The sequence below is a fragment of the Orcinus orca genome, chromosome 10 (genome assembly GCF_937001465.1).
Source record: "Orcinus orca chromosome 10, mOrcOrc1.1, whole genome shotgun sequence".
Classification (NCBI taxonomy): Eukaryota; Metazoa; Chordata; class Mammalia; order Artiodactyla; family Delphinidae; genus Orcinus; species Orcinus orca.
In genome coordinates, this window is record NC_064568.1 from 66,444,417 (window position 1) to 66,459,690 (window position 15,274).

At 43.6% G+C, this 15,274-nt stretch overlaps 1 protein-coding gene across 3 annotated transcripts in view; it reads right to left on the reverse strand.

Annotated features, from left to right (window-relative positions):
• Window positions 1-544: 544 nt before the first annotated feature.
• Window positions 545-15,274, reverse strand: part of NUDT3 (nudix hydrolase 3) — a 109,091-nt gene continuing 94,361 nt past the window's right edge. For all 3 annotated transcript variants that reach the window (XM_033424209.2, XM_004267711.3, XM_049693752.1), the window contains 3 exons: window positions 13,089-13,133; window positions 11,883-11,967; window positions 545-8,751 (listed from right to left, as the gene is read on the reverse strand). In XM_033424209.2, the coding sequence (XP_033280100.1) occupies window positions 8,573-8,751; window positions 11,883-11,967; window positions 13,089-13,133 (309 nt within the window). In that variant the 3' untranslated portion in view covers window positions 545-8,572. The remainder of the gene's footprint in view (window positions 8,752-11,882; window positions 11,968-13,088; window positions 13,134-15,274) is intronic.

Consider the following 15,274-nt stretch of genomic DNA (forward strand, 5'->3'; position numbering starts at 1 on the left):
GTACGCAGCCAAACTCCTTGGCCTGGCTTTTGCGGCTTTCCCTAAATTGGCCTCATCATGCTTTATTTTTCAGCCCATAATGCTTGTCATCTGTCTTCAGCCGGAGGGGCACAGCTAACTTCATGTTGCTCTCCCCCTGGCGGTACCCTGCCTGTTCTCTGCCTGCAAGTCCTACCAGCATGCATCTTCAAAACGCCGCTCCAGCCCATCCTGACTCCACCAGGCCCAACTTCTGCTTCCACCCTTTGCTGTGCTCCCTTGTTGTCCTGGATGTGGCTCACCTCTGTCCCCTCATGCCCCTCTGGGCTCCTAGTGAAGCACTGGGTGTCTGCCGGGGGGTCCCTGGCACTGACTCTCACTACCTTCCTGGGCTTCACTTCATTCCTTACTTGAACTCCCTGAACAGCAAATCTTCCATGCGGCCACCTCTGACCTCTGGGGCAACTCTCAAGAGTCCAGCAGAGGGTGGTGGTAAAATCAAAAGAAGACTGATGAGAAGGACTCGAAGAAAACTTTTAGAAAGAAACCAGAGACTAAGCAGGGATGTGTGTGAAATACTGGTTTTTATTGGTTGGCACAATATTACAACCTACAGTTCCAATGCCCTTCCCTCCCACACAGTTCAAGTGGAAAGAAACTGATTAACACACAGAAAGGAACAGCACACTCACAGGTTTAAGCATTTGTTTTTACAAAAAGGAGTCAGATATAGGGGTGGTGGGATTTTAGGGATAGTACCAGAGCTCCAGGGGAGGGCTTTGCTGTCCTCTGCTGCCGGCACACATGAGGGGATGCTTTAGTAAGGGGACGGTTACACACGGCTGGCTGGCTATTAAAGGGGGAAAAGGGGGACTTGCATCTGCTGTGCACCTGTCTCAGACCCAAACCTGAACTTTCTTTTCAGCCCTCCCCCACAACCCGCCTGCCCCCACGGGAAAGAGAGGTATGAAGGAAGCCTAAGAACAGCCTCCTAGAGAAAGGGTGCAGGAAAACTCAGTTTCCTTCCACCTCCTCTGGACCCATTCTGCTCCCCTCAGCTCCTAAGAGCACTGAGAGACTGGGGAAGAAGCCAGGCCTGGGCAGGCGGCTCCAAGTGGGCAGGGAGGAAAACTCGCTTTTCCATACAATACCAAGCAAGGTTGTTTTGCAAACGAAAAAATGGAAAACAAGACCATGCACCCCTGGGTCAGGAGCTCCTACGTCCTGGAGCACATTTGGATAGGGGTAAGGGCGACGTTATTCCAAACCCCAGTTGTGAAAGGTCGCAAGAGGCTAAGGGACCATAACCAACCCCTCCTCCCACACAAGCGCCTTTCCTTGGATTCCCTGGGGTTTTGTTGAGCTCATCTGGGGTTATTCTGCTACCCTCTCCAAGGATGAGTACTCAGCCCATTGGCCACTCCACTTTTTACCCTTTCTAGAAATATACAGCACACTGCCTAAACAGGTGATCCATTCTCACTCTGCAGAATGGTCACCAAGGAACCAGGTGACCCAGGGGTGGAAAGGCTAAGCTGTTTGCTTTTCTGGGTGGTCCTGATGGAAGGGGACAGCAGTGGAGTTCTGGTGGAATCTGAATAGTCTGGTTTGAGTCTGTGTGATCCCCAGGGGACTGGTCCCTGGGTACATGGGCCCCTGGCTCTGTCTCAGTTCTGGAGACTTTGTCATTTAGGCCTCAGCTAAAACATGAAGGGAAAGGGACAAAGACTTTGTCCTTCAGAAAAAGTTAAACTCAATACATCTTGGCTACTTTATCTCCATCCAAAGGGTTCCCTGGAAACACCTGTTGAACTTGGCCAAAGGGAGACTGCACCTGTGCGATACACTTGAGAAGACAGGGTTCAGAAGCACCTCTAGTTCATCTGTTTCAGAACTGGAATGGTCCCAGGGAGTTTAACCCTTCTGGTGCTGATGGTAGATGAGTAGAGTGGAGGTGAGCAGAGTTGGGAAACCCCTCAAATACGCCTCATGCTGTTTGGAGATCATACCCTGTAGCTCAGCAAATAGAGCTGGGGCCTCACTGCTTCTTCCTTAGAGCCCATCCCCTACCAAGGTGATTGAGTAGGTGGGAAAAAGGTCCTTGAAATAAAGACTGGCCTCTTTATACAAAATCAAATATAAAGATGCTACTAACAGGCTTCCACATCCTCCCTCTGAAACACTTGGGTAGGCCAGAGATACCTGCTTTACTTTTACAACATCCTCAAATGCTCCTACGTCCTTAAACACATGGTGTACACTGGTAGTTATCTTTAAGATAGATGCACTAACTGACATTTTATTCATTTTAACCACCAACTTTTTCTTCAATTATAAATCAGTTTGAATGTTTTCAGACCATGAGACAATAAAAACGGACCTGACATTTATAAAACTGCACCCCACACTGTGTCTCTTTTATAATAGAGTGGACCAACTGTTTTTCTAACTACAAAATGCAACACTGTGCAACTGCTGGGCCCTGGACTCCCTTGTGAATCTGTGCCCTGAGCAGCACTTCTATGGCCATGAATGGGTGAGTGCAAGGGTGAGGTTCTCAGAGGCAGAACAAAACACCTGAAGCAAACTGGATTTTGGAGGACAGAATCCCTTTGGATTCTGAGCAAAAAATGCCTCAGTCACGTGGGAGGAGGCAAAAGGGCAGGTTTGTGTCTGCGCACCGTGGCTTAGGTGCCTGCAGCTCCCTCGAATCCTTCATGTCCTCAGGAGGAGCACAGGCCAGTTGCTGGCTGGGCGAAGGCCCTTGAAGTCCTCCCCTCCCCCCAGTGCTTTGGAAGCTCTCCAAGACCTAACTTCAACCTGCCCCCGTGGAGGCCTTACGTGGAGCAGGCCTATCTATTCCGGTTGTGGGTGTCTCCATAATCAGCCTCTATCTTCCCTGGCATAAGTCATATCTATTATGTTAAGACCAAGCCTTAACACTGAAATGCTGTTTTTTTCCAATGGGACAGTAATGAGGTAGAAGAGGCTACATGGATCTATTGCTTTAGGTTAACATTTTCAATTCAGCACAAAAGTGTTCAGAAAGCCAGGCTCGTATCAGTATTACTTCCAGTATTACTGGAGAAATGACTTCCTGAAGGTGAGCCACTCCACCCCACTGTACAGACAGGGAGTCCAGTCTCAAGGCCCAGCATCGGGAATGGGTATCTTGCTTTCTTCCTGAGAAGTTCCAAAGACTTAAGATTTTGATCTTAATGCCTGATTAGGGCCTCAAGCCCAGAAGAGTGATTTTACTGTATTGGTGAAAGGTTCCCTGAAAGGCGCATCCCATGGATAACGTCCACAGATGGTGAGCAATTTAGTAGGTAATTGTTCCAGAACCAGAATTTATGTTCCCCAACTCAAATATTTATAGAATCTTCACATCTGGCCTGGCTGCAGTGGGGGTGGAAGGGCGGGTAGCACATCAAAATGGTGATGAACCTGGAAAATGACAAGGCTGCTGCTTTTGTATCTTTTAAAGCCTATCTCCAGGGGGTTAAATGCCTTTTTTTGCTGTTCTAGTGGCCCCTGTTTGGGGTTAAGAACTCAGAATGTAAACTGAAGGAAACCTATTTAATTCAACAACCTAACTGCTGGAGGAACAGAAGCAATGACTCGCCACCTTCTAGATATTAATCTTGCTTTTTCAGCCAAAAGCACTTCCTTCTTCCGCAGAGGCCCTCCTGCTGTGCTCAATTCTGAGTTAAGGAGGCTTTTCTTTGCGCTCCCCTTGCCAGGTGGACAGTCTCATTTTCTAGGACAAGCTCAGGCTCACAGATCATCACTATCAACAAAGATTTAGGGGAGAGACATGCCCTTTTCACTTCAAAAGCTTCACGTAGCAGACCCACAAAATCAAATCACGTGACTGCCAGCCTCAGCTCAAGGAGTCTGTTATAATCAACACCAAATGGGATTCTTTATTTCTCTTTTTATTTATTAATTTTTAAGGGGATTAGGAGGACAGACTATTGGATTACTCTGAAGGTGAGAGATATCATTTTTTAAATGTCCTGATTAGGCTTCACCCATCCCTGAAAGGTTATCAAGCTAATGCAAAAACATTGTCGAAGTGTGAAGCCGCCTTTTCAGAGACAGGAGTGGAAGGCTCCTGGCTTCCAAAGGAGAGTCTGCCTAAAAGGAGGTTCCCAGGGCCTGTGATGACCTCAAGTCAACCTGATGTAGTATATTCTATAGATTGCAGTATTTAGCAATTCACAATTTACTTGAAAATCTCAAATGTCTTACTGCTTTAGGTGACATGTCAGGTGACATGGAATACACAGCTCTTCTGGATGGTGTGGTCTCTGTTGCAAGCTCACCCCAGAGTGCAGAGGCTGACTCGGGTGCTTTCCCACCTACCCCAAGTGAGGGGGGGGGGTGCCCTGATGGAGCAAGGCTGACGCCACTAAGGTTGACAGCTGCAGAGCCTTGGGGAAATAGGTTCCAACCCAGCAGTGCTCAGAAGAAACGACTGCCACCCCAACTGGGCAGTATAAACTGCACAGCCTCAGGTCTGACTTCTTTTAGAGTCTTCAAGAATAAGAACTCAAAGAGCCATCTGCATTATTTAATCACCATTAAACAATCTCCTCTCCCTAGAAATGCTTGAGTTGACTATCCTGCATGTCTCCTATTTTTTGTAAAGATGTAGATGTGAAATGCAGGTGGGACCAGGATATAGAGTTATATTATCAACTCTCATTTCTCTTTAAGCAAAAATTCATCCCACTGTGGAGATTTCTCCAGGTATTTCTTCTAATGCTAAATCCACTCTCAACTAGGATGGTCTTAGAGAACACTTCAGAAATATTAAAAATTATACAGTTGTGGCAAAAATCATATTGTGGTTATTAAATCCTTTTTGTAAATGAACAAAAATATGGCTCAGGCTAAGCTGTTTAAAAAAAAAGATCAGGTGGGGAGATCAACAAAGATATTAACACAGCACTAGATGGAGATGACAAATATGTTAAGTACAAGGTATGAAACGCACATCTATGTCCATCAGAAGACCGATTACTCCCCTCTGTTGAAGAGGTTTAGAAGAAGCCCCCAATAAGCACTGTACGTGGAGAAGAGAAAGGGGAAGGAGAAGGAGGAAGCATGGTTCTATGGGGAACTTCTTCCTCCTAGAATTCTCAAAACAAAGGTGACTTTTTTTTTCTTCTAAGCAAGTCTAAGAGACTTTACATGGGCTGACTCCTAACACTGAAACAGAAAATATTTCTCTGCCATGAAGGAACTTGACTATGTAGCAACAGTGTACAAAAAACTGCAAACGCTCTCAGAGGGCAGTGACCCACTCTGCTCCCCAGAGGCTGCGGGAAGCAAGGCCTCCAGTGCCTCACTTTCCACAGCACTGGCAACGCAATGCAGAGGGCGGAAATCCTGTGGCGAAGCCACCTTCTAGGCCTTGCTCAGCCTTAGCAGGGTGATACTCCCACACTCTCTGATCCCTCCAGATGGCCTCAGCTCAGACTCAGCAGTGAGGAAACCCTCTCCTCACAGGGCAGATGGGGCAGCAGACACTTGTAAAAATAAAACAGTCAGTTCAGTAACTTTTCCATCCGGTTTTGTTTACCATGAGAAAAATCAAGACTCCTCTTTCATGGGCTGCACTGTGCTGAGAGGTGACCAGAAAACCTAACGTGGCCGACTCCTGGTAGTCCTCTTTCTCTCTCTCTCTCTCTCTCTCACACACACACACACACACACACACTCACTCACTCACACACAGTCCTGGTCCAAAAAAACGGCATGATCTCACTGTTGTTTCCCCAAGGGCTGCAATTTATAAACCAAAAACAAATTTTAATTTAAAAAAAGCCATTGCTATCTTTCTCCATCCTGAGTATGGTGGACTCTGATGGGCACTCTGGTAATAATCAGAATCTAAGATGTGCCCGTTCACTGTGAGAGAGACTCGATATCTGCCCTGAACACAGGAACCTGTTTCTGCCAAGCCTGAATAAGGCGAGTACTTGCAGAATTAATGGCAAATCAGTGTTGTCTAAATATTCTGCAAGTAGGGTAAACTTTGAGCTTTCCTCTGTTTTTCCTTGCTTTCTTTGGGGGAGATAGAAAGGTTACTGCAACCATGTGTCTAAGTAATGTATCACAAAAGGGCTGTGACTACACGTCAGGAGATAGCCATGGTGTTTATGATGCCAGGGAGGGAAAAACACCGACCCCTGCTCACCAGAATCCCAGTGCAACAGATAACCGCATCAGTTTCAACAATTCTGGTGTTGGACAAAGCCTCCTTTTGTCAGTTAAGGAAGCATCAGCACAACCTCGCCAGTTAACTGCATTAATGGGATCCATTCATGTCACTGACAAATACTTCTTGGCACAGTTCACTTTCCTGACCCAAAGACGCCAACAACCATCCAAACAGGACTTTGTAGGGTAGTGTATTATTATACCAGCCCAGTGAAAACATCTTCAGGTCACTAAAAACTGCACAAATACTATTAACAAATGCAGTTCCTGTTTCAAGAGTACTAATCGTTTTCCTGCAAAGCTCTTTCAATCTGTATCATAAAGGTAGAATTTATTTTGAAGATTGTTTTGGGGACTCCATTTAGTGCTGAGCTGAACTTATTTTATTGTCCCCTTTATTTATTTGCACAGAACCTCAGAATGCTCTAAATCAGGTAATAAGCAGCAGTGTGTTCGTTTTTAAGTAGGACACATGAACAGTGAGTTGGCATTTAGATTCAAATCCCATGGTGCTTTCTATCCACTGGGACCCTTACTTAGGGACAGGATTCCTTTCCCAGAGGTAGAGCGGTCTCCTAAGGAAACTGCCGGCACTGCTTTTTGGCTCCGTGTTTTAAGACTGGGAGAGAAGATGCAAACCGAGAATAGATAGCATAGCAAAAATTTAAGTTCATCAACTGATGTCCCCTAAAACACTGAACATTAAATGACACAGGCCTACCAGATACTATATTTCTTTTAGTGGGAGGGAAGAGCAAAAGCTTTTCAAAGTTTGAGTATTTATTAGAATTTTTAAATAACGAGAACTACGATTTTAATTTCACATCTTGGCTATGTTTTGACAAAGGAGATGCCACCAAGAGTATAGCAACAAACTCCTGTCCCAAGCCAGGGATTGATCAGTGCCCCCCACCCCCAGCCCCGGTCTCAAGACCCTTTTCTGCCTACTTCTCGACTAAACAACACAATTGGCAAATGAAGCCAGCATCAGACCTGTATCAAAACCCAACAAGACAGTTTGCAGGGAGCCAATGCATTATGTTGCTGTTCTAATAACTGATTAAGCATTCTCCCATACCACTTCTCAGCGGACGATGGACCTTTCACATCCCAGTGGGAGACATATTTAATATTTCTGAGCATGCTCCATGGTGCAATTACAAGTGCTATAACATTACAAAGACAAGCAAACATCTGAATTTTCCTCCTGTGTACTTTTCAGGAACGTAACATGGTTACCCAGAACAGGGACAGGACTGTACAGCTGCACTTGCCAAGTATAGTTGGATGCTTCAGAGCACAAGGACAATATCCAGTTCAGCACGGTGTAAGGCATGGATGCACAGGGAGAGAGGCCTTTGTCGGCGATAAGTAGCATTATGGAAAAAACTCCAAACCAGCAGGATAGAAACAGTGCTCGACGCTCCAGTTTTTTAGATAGTAATCCCAAGAATCCAGTTCAAATCCCTATTGTCAACATGTAGGGAGGAATTCAATTTCTAGCATTGTTTCTCCAGATCTGAGCTGAGGCCATTTGCTCCTGGCTTGGTAATAAAAAAGAAAATAGGTTTCTTCCTGTTTCTTTCTTGGCATGGAAACACAGCTTTGAGAAGAGAAGGCCATGAGTCCTGGGAGCACTATGAAGGTAGCTAAACTCTTCCCATACCCTACATAACTACAGTCGATGACTGGGAAAAGAGAGAGGACAGGGAACTTTACCTAGCCACTAGCATCAGAAACAAAAAAGTAAATTAATTGTGAGGCTCTCCACTTCAGAAACACCCTGAATTTAAAAAACAAAACTTTGAAAAATGAAACAGTTAAATCCCTCTTCTAAAAGTCATTTATTTACATATTATATGCCCAGTATATAATGTGTAGATAAATGTATCTTGCAGTGAAAGTGACCAGCCTACCAGACTTAACAGCACATTACAGGACAAATTCTTGAAAGATTTCATCTCATATTGGTATCTTTTAATAAAAAAAAAAAAAAAAATTAAAAAAAAAATCTGGCCAGGGCTGGGATGAAACAGACAGGAACACTTCAGAATCCAAGGCAGAGGGAAGGCTGTTTGCCTCTTTAGAGAATTGTAGGGGTGTGAAAAGGGAGAGACAGATCATGCACAAAAGTACTGACAAATTACACACCCACCCCCCACCCCCTCAATAAAAAGAGAAGAAAAAGCCCCATCACTTAACACCAAACAGCAACATTATCAATAAACCCTTTCTCTGCTGCCCATCATGCCTTATTTGAAAGAGGAGGCCTGTGAGGAGAGGTGAAAGAGCAAGGGTGAGAGGGAAGACCTGCACTTCAGTCTAGTTTCCAATTTCCATTTCTCTTACAGGAAATCTTCAGTCATCTGACGCCTGGCATCGAGCTCTGAGCAGAAACTGAGTAAGTGGTGGCCACGAGCGGGGTGCCATTGTTGGCTGAGTAGCCTTGCCTCAACGTTTCAAAATACGATGCTTGCACCGGTTTGTGATACTGCAGCACTTTTATGGCATCTTCTATTTTAAACCATTCCCGCTTCCTTCCTGTCGAGGCAGAGAGAAAAAGAAATCAGTACAAAAGGAAAGCAGCAGGTTTCTGACCCTAAAACTTTTGAGAAAATGTAGAAAAAAACATGGAAGCAATGGTTATCAGTGTTTTTCTTTTCTTTTTCACATTGAAGTATAACTGACCTACAACACTATGTTAGTTCCAGGCGTACAACATAGTGATTTGATATTTCTATACATTACAAAATGACCACGATGGTTATCAACATTTAAAAAACATGTAAGTTTATTTTTCCTTATTTTCTTTTCCTACAAGGGTGATGCAAGCACTTTATATGCTTCAAATATTACACAAATGTCTAATGCAGAAAACAGGTAAGAAATCTGGAAACTGAAGAGGTGAAAGTCATTGTGTGAAACCTGTCCTCTAAAGAGAACCACTGCTAGTGGTTTCCTCTTGAGCTCCGGGGCCTCTGGGCCTTCCTCGGCTTGTACATAAGTGCCTGAAGCCCGCCAGCAACCCCATCTCCTGCAGAAACAGACATGAGCATCAGCTTCCAGAATTACCAGGATGGCTGACTTGTAATCAGTTATTTATTTTAAAATTTTTGTATAAGAGTGATATATCTACAAAAAAGAAAATATTTTCTCAAAAAGAAGAAAATATAATCTCAACACAATCATTATTAACTTTTCAGTGTATTTACATTTTTTTCAAATGCATGTTTTAAAATCCTCCATTATTTTTTCTCTTACAAAAATAACAAAAGATCATTGGTTAAAATTGGGAAAACAGAAGAAAGCATAAATAAGATAATTACCTGTAATCTTATAAACCAGAAGTAACTACTCTTAATACCTTAGTGCATTTGCTTTTCTTTCATCTTATTTGAAAAAGACACAGTTATTTGAGCAACTATAATTGGGATCATGCTTTAAGGTGCTTGGAATCCTCAGAGGCCCTGATGGAGTGCTGTTGTTAGGAACATGGACACTGAAGCTAATATGCTGGGCTCCAATCACATCAATGGCTCTAATGAGCTGCACAGCTTTGGGCAAGTTACTGAACCTCTCTGGGCCCCACTTTCTTCATCTATAAAATAGAGATAATAAATAATGCCTATCTCACAAGTCTGTTGTGAGGGCTAATATGTAAAGCATTTGAACAATACCTGGGACAGAGTACATGCTGTAAGAGTTTGCTTTACTATTACTGTTGTTATTGCTTCTTTTCCACTTCACATTGTTTCTTAAGCATTCTTCTCTGTTGTAAAAGTATGATATTTAATGGCTGCATTACATCATAATATCTAGCATGGATATAATGTCATTCACTTAACCATTTCCCTATCATTGGACATCAACAGTCTGCAATTTTAGTTATTATAAATAATGCTACACTTAAAAAAAATTTGAACACTATAGGGCTTGTGATACTGTCAAACAGCTTTCCAGAAGGATGTACTGATCCCCAATCCTGCTTTTGTGTGTTGGAATGTCAGTCTTACCACACTCCTGCCAGCACTGTTAACTTTTGTTTGGCATTGCCAATTCTTTAGGTGAAAACCAGTACCTCATCTTTGTTTTCACTTCAAATTCATATTTTAATGTAGTTCTAATGAGTGTATATACAATTCTGTATCCTGTTTTCAGTCACCAACACGATCTCATAAGCACTTTCCCATGGTGTAGAGCTTTCATAAGTATGCGTTTAACTGCCTAACGTTCCATCAGATGAATGGACCTTAGATCACTTAACATTTGCTGACCTGTACATTTTAAGACCCAATTTTTCATCTGAAAAAGGCTCATCTGAAGGAAGGCTCATAGGCTTATTCCCATATTCAGATTGTTTCATTAGAGTCAATTCTCAGCAGTGGGAGTACAGGTGAAAGGCTTGTTTGGATATTAATAGAGCAATGGTACCTTAAAAATTAGTATCACAAGTGTGTGACTCCCACCAGACAGAGTACTCTGAGGACAGGGCCAGCCACACCACTCACCTCTGTTTCTTTTTCAGGCCCCAGCACCGGCTGTCAAGGAGTCTATTTTTAATACCCCCCACACTGAATTTATTTATACTTAAGTTTATTGCATTCTTACCAAACACAAAGCCATTAAAAGCTGAAGAGCTATGAAATGCCCAGATCAACAATGTGAGAGGCATGATGGCAAAGCATATACTAGCAATAAAGGGAGAGGCTTTGGTAAATGAATTATATCTGTTTGCCAATTTACAACAGAAGATAATAATATTATACTTTTCTAGAATATACTTTCCTTCAGAGCTAAAAGATTAAACCATGAGCCAACCATTAAAATCACCTCAATTTTTAGGTCAAAAGACATATATACAGACTTCCCTGGTGGCGCAGTGGTTAAGAATTCGCCTGCCAATGCGGGGTACATGGATGGGTTCGATCCCTGGTCCAGGAAGATCCCACATGCCACAGAGTAACTAAGTCCACGCACCACAACTACTGAGCCCACACGCCTAGAGCCTGTGCTCCGCAACAAGAGAAGCCACAGCAATGAGAAGCCCGCACACTGCAACAAAGAGTAGCCTCCACTTGCCTCAACTAGAGAAAGCCCATGTGCATCAACAAAGACCCAACACAGCCAAAACAAAAAAAAAGGACATATACATGCAATAGTGATCTGAGATCAAAGAAAATGGCTCCTTAGGAGAAAGTCACGTGCACCTGAAGGGTAACATGAATATAACTGGAAACTACTCCCATCACTCTACACCTACTATACAGCTCTGGAGGGAGGGGCTCACACAACCAAACCGACAGTTTTCTCTAACAGTATGAATAAGCACTGCAAGGAACAGCCACGGCCGTGCTCCCGCCTAAGGTTCATGGCCAGCAGCGGGCCTAGCATTGCGGAGGCCTTGATCAATACCTGCTTGGGAGGATCCAATTTGGTTTTAGAATCAACAGGTCTTATTTTTATGGGCCGCATTTCTAAATGTTGACTATGTACCCAACTCTGGCTTCCTCTTAAACATTTCAAAATAGTACCTTTCACAAGTTCAGAAATGGACATCCTTCTGTTATTTCTTTTCTTTATCAGGCTCTCATTTGTGGTTGTGGGTAATGACCTATGGCACGGCCAGGGCCGGTTGTGGGGAGCTCTTTGGAGGCCATCTGGGGATAACTTACCAATGTTAACTGAGTCTTCCCAGTCTTCCAGCACTTCTGTGACAATGAGCACATAGACATACGTTCTGTGCTTCCTCTCCTGGTTCTGAAGGGCAAAGAGGGACAGAGAGAGTTTTTCCTTAGAGAGCTGAGATTATGTAAACGTCCAGAGAGCTTAGACCCAAGGATTCCTTTCACTTTTTATCGTCCTACGATCAGATATGGAATAGCACCAACTGGCCTATTTAAAACATGCCACACTTGAATCTGAGGGTGAGCTCTTTGCCTGGGCTTCCAAAGCCAAGGCTTTACCCTCTTTTTTCTGCGCAACTTCTCAATACTGAGAAAAGGATTTGGGACCTCTTGAGAAAAAGGCACCAGGTAAATTTAACTAGCTAGAACACCAGAAAGAGAAGAGACTGTGGTGGGCAGGGGTCCCATCAATGTGAGCAAGCTGATTATCTCACACATCTCCCCTCCTCCTACTAACCCTGCTCATCTTTATTCCCTGATTTCCTACTTTCTCCAAATCTCTAGTCCAGACTATGTCCTTGTTTGTCTCTTGTGCTATAGCTACTTATCTTCCACTTCTCCTCTGTCTCCTTTACACTTATCTATCCCTCCTCACATCTTGGGAGGAGAGGAAGAGAGGTAGACACGGGAAAAACAATTCTAACAAATAATTCTAGTTAATTGGAGGAGATTATGGGATTTTAAAAAGAACGCATGTTATTCTCTGCTGGTGCTGCACTGTTGTGAAAACTTGGTGAAACAAAGATGGCATCTTTCCTAGATTAAGACTGCAATGGACAATGTTTATGTCCTCCCTCGCCCCCCCAATTCATATGTTGAAATCCTAACCACCAAGGTAATAGTATTAGGAGGTAGGGGACAGTGGGAGGTGACTGGGTTATGACAGAAGACCCTCATGAATAGAATTAGTGCTCTTATAAAAGAGACCCCAGAGACATTCCCTCTTCTGCCATGTGAGAACACAGAGAGAAACCGCTGTCTATGAACCAGGAAGTGGGTCCTCACCAGACACTGAATCTGCTGGCATCTTGATCTTGGACTTCCTAGCTTCTAGAACTGTGAGAAATCAATTTCTATTGTTTATAAGCCACTCAATTTCTGGTATTTTGTTACGGAAGCCTGAATGGCCCATGGTGAAGATATACGTGGTTATTAATATGATACCAATTGCACCAAAGATTTTAACAGACTTACCTCAAAAATTCCGACTAATCTTCCCAATGTCCCTTTCACTCCAGCCTGAAAAATAAAAAAGAAAGATTCATACATTGACATTGCTTACATTGCTGGCTGGTCTCATTCTGAATCTTCTTTTTCTTTTTTTTTAAAATAAATTTATTTATTATTTTTGGCTGCGTTGGGTCTTCGTTGCTGTGTGCGGGCTTTCTCTAGTTGCAGCGAGCGGGGGCTACTCTTCCTTGCGGTGCGTGGGCTCTAGGCGCACAGGCTTCAGTAGTTGTGGCTTGCGGGCTCTATAGCACAGGCTCAGTAGTTGTGGCGCACAGGCTTAGCTGCTCCGCGGCATGTGAGATTTTCCCAGACCAGGGCTCGAACCCGTGTCCCCTGCATTGGCAGGAGGATTCTTAAGCACTGCACCACCAGGGAAACCCTCATTCTGAATCTTCTTGACCAATTTGTAAAACAGAAGTAAAAAAACGAGAGGACACAGCTCAGGTGGACTCCAGGTTTGTGGGGGTCATACCAGAGTGTTGTCTGTGTCACAGACTGATAACAGCAGGGTATGCTCTAGGGAGAGAAATTCCTCTCATCTCTTCCCTGTCTCTCTCACCAATGCAAAACTGGCCAAACAGAGAAAGATAATCAAGGCCATAGCCATACAAAAGATATTTTGAGGTATGAATTACTTCTTTCATTTACCCATTGATTGAACCAATATACCCTGAATGCCTAATCTGAGCCAGACAATGGTGTAGATGCCAGAGGTATAGTGATGAATAGGCTAGAACACAAAGTCCATGAGAGCAAGACCCCTATCTGACTCGTTCTTGGCTGTCTGTACCCAGCATGACTAGAAAAGAGCTCAGCACCTGGCAGGAGCTTTATAAAGAATAAGTCAATAAAAACATAGACCTGGTGGGACTTCCCTGGTGGTCCAGTGGTTAGGAGTCTGCCTTCCAGTGCAGGGGATGCAGGTTCGATCCCTGGTCACAGAACTAAGATCCCACATGCTGAGGGGCAACTGAGCCCGCATGCCTCAACTGGAGAGCCCATGCGCTCTAGAGCCTGCACATTGCAACTAGAGAGAAGCCCACGCGCCACAATGAAGATCCTGTGTGCTGCAACTAAGACCCAACACAGACAAAAATTAAAAAAAAAAAAAAAAGATCTGGTAATTCTGCTAAATGATAGGTTTTATGACAGGAATGCACAGAGCATGTGATGGACAGAGAATTAGGCGAGAGGGGCAACTTTACACAGTGATTAGGACTTTGTAGTATATACTCTGTTTATCCCATCAGCCCTTTAGTATTTTTTTTTAGATCTGTGTCTTTCTGAGGCATTATAGGTGACTTTTTCACTCTATCCCAACTTACTAATTTTCTTTTCAGCCATATCCTGGTTAGAGTTATCCATTTCTGGTCCACTTTTTATTTGATTTTTTCATCTTTACTTGTTCTTTACATATCTACCTGCTTCCATTACATACAGCTCTGTTTCCATGATTTAAAAAATATTTATTTATTTATTTATTCATTCATTCATTTCTGTGTTGGGTCTTTGTTGCTGCGCGCAGGCTTTCTCTAGTTGCAGCGAGCGGGCTTCTCATTGTGGTGGCTTCTCTCGTTGCAGAGCATGGGCTCTAGGTGTGCGGGCTTCAGTAGTTGTGGCATGTGGGCTCAGTAGTTGTGGCTTGCGGGCTCTAGAGCACAGGCTCAGTAGTTGTGGCACACAGGCTTAGCTGCTCCGTGACATATGGGATCTTCCCGGACCAGGGCTTGAACCCGTGTCCCCTGCATTGGCAGGTGTATTCTTAACCACTGCACCACCAGGGAAGCCCTTCCATGATTTTTGTTGTTGTTGTTCTTTTAAAATAAAAGTTATTCCTTTATTTACGTTTTGAACATTCTGAAAATATTTAACTTCTTTTCAGGTCATGCTATAAAATTCATTTTACCTGAAGTAAATTCACGTTCCAACTGGTGAAGGGCTTACTTGTGACGCTGCTTTCACCAGGCTCTCCAGAGCCAGGTCTTAAAGTGAAAATTTAGGGGTCCTGCTTCAAGGTCATATAGTGAATACTGTAGATAGAGCCCCATCCTTTACTGTGCACTGCATCTGCATCCTCTCCCTACCTAGGCCCATATCTTTTTTTTATACAGCAGATTCTTATTAGTTATCTATTTTGTACATATTAGTGT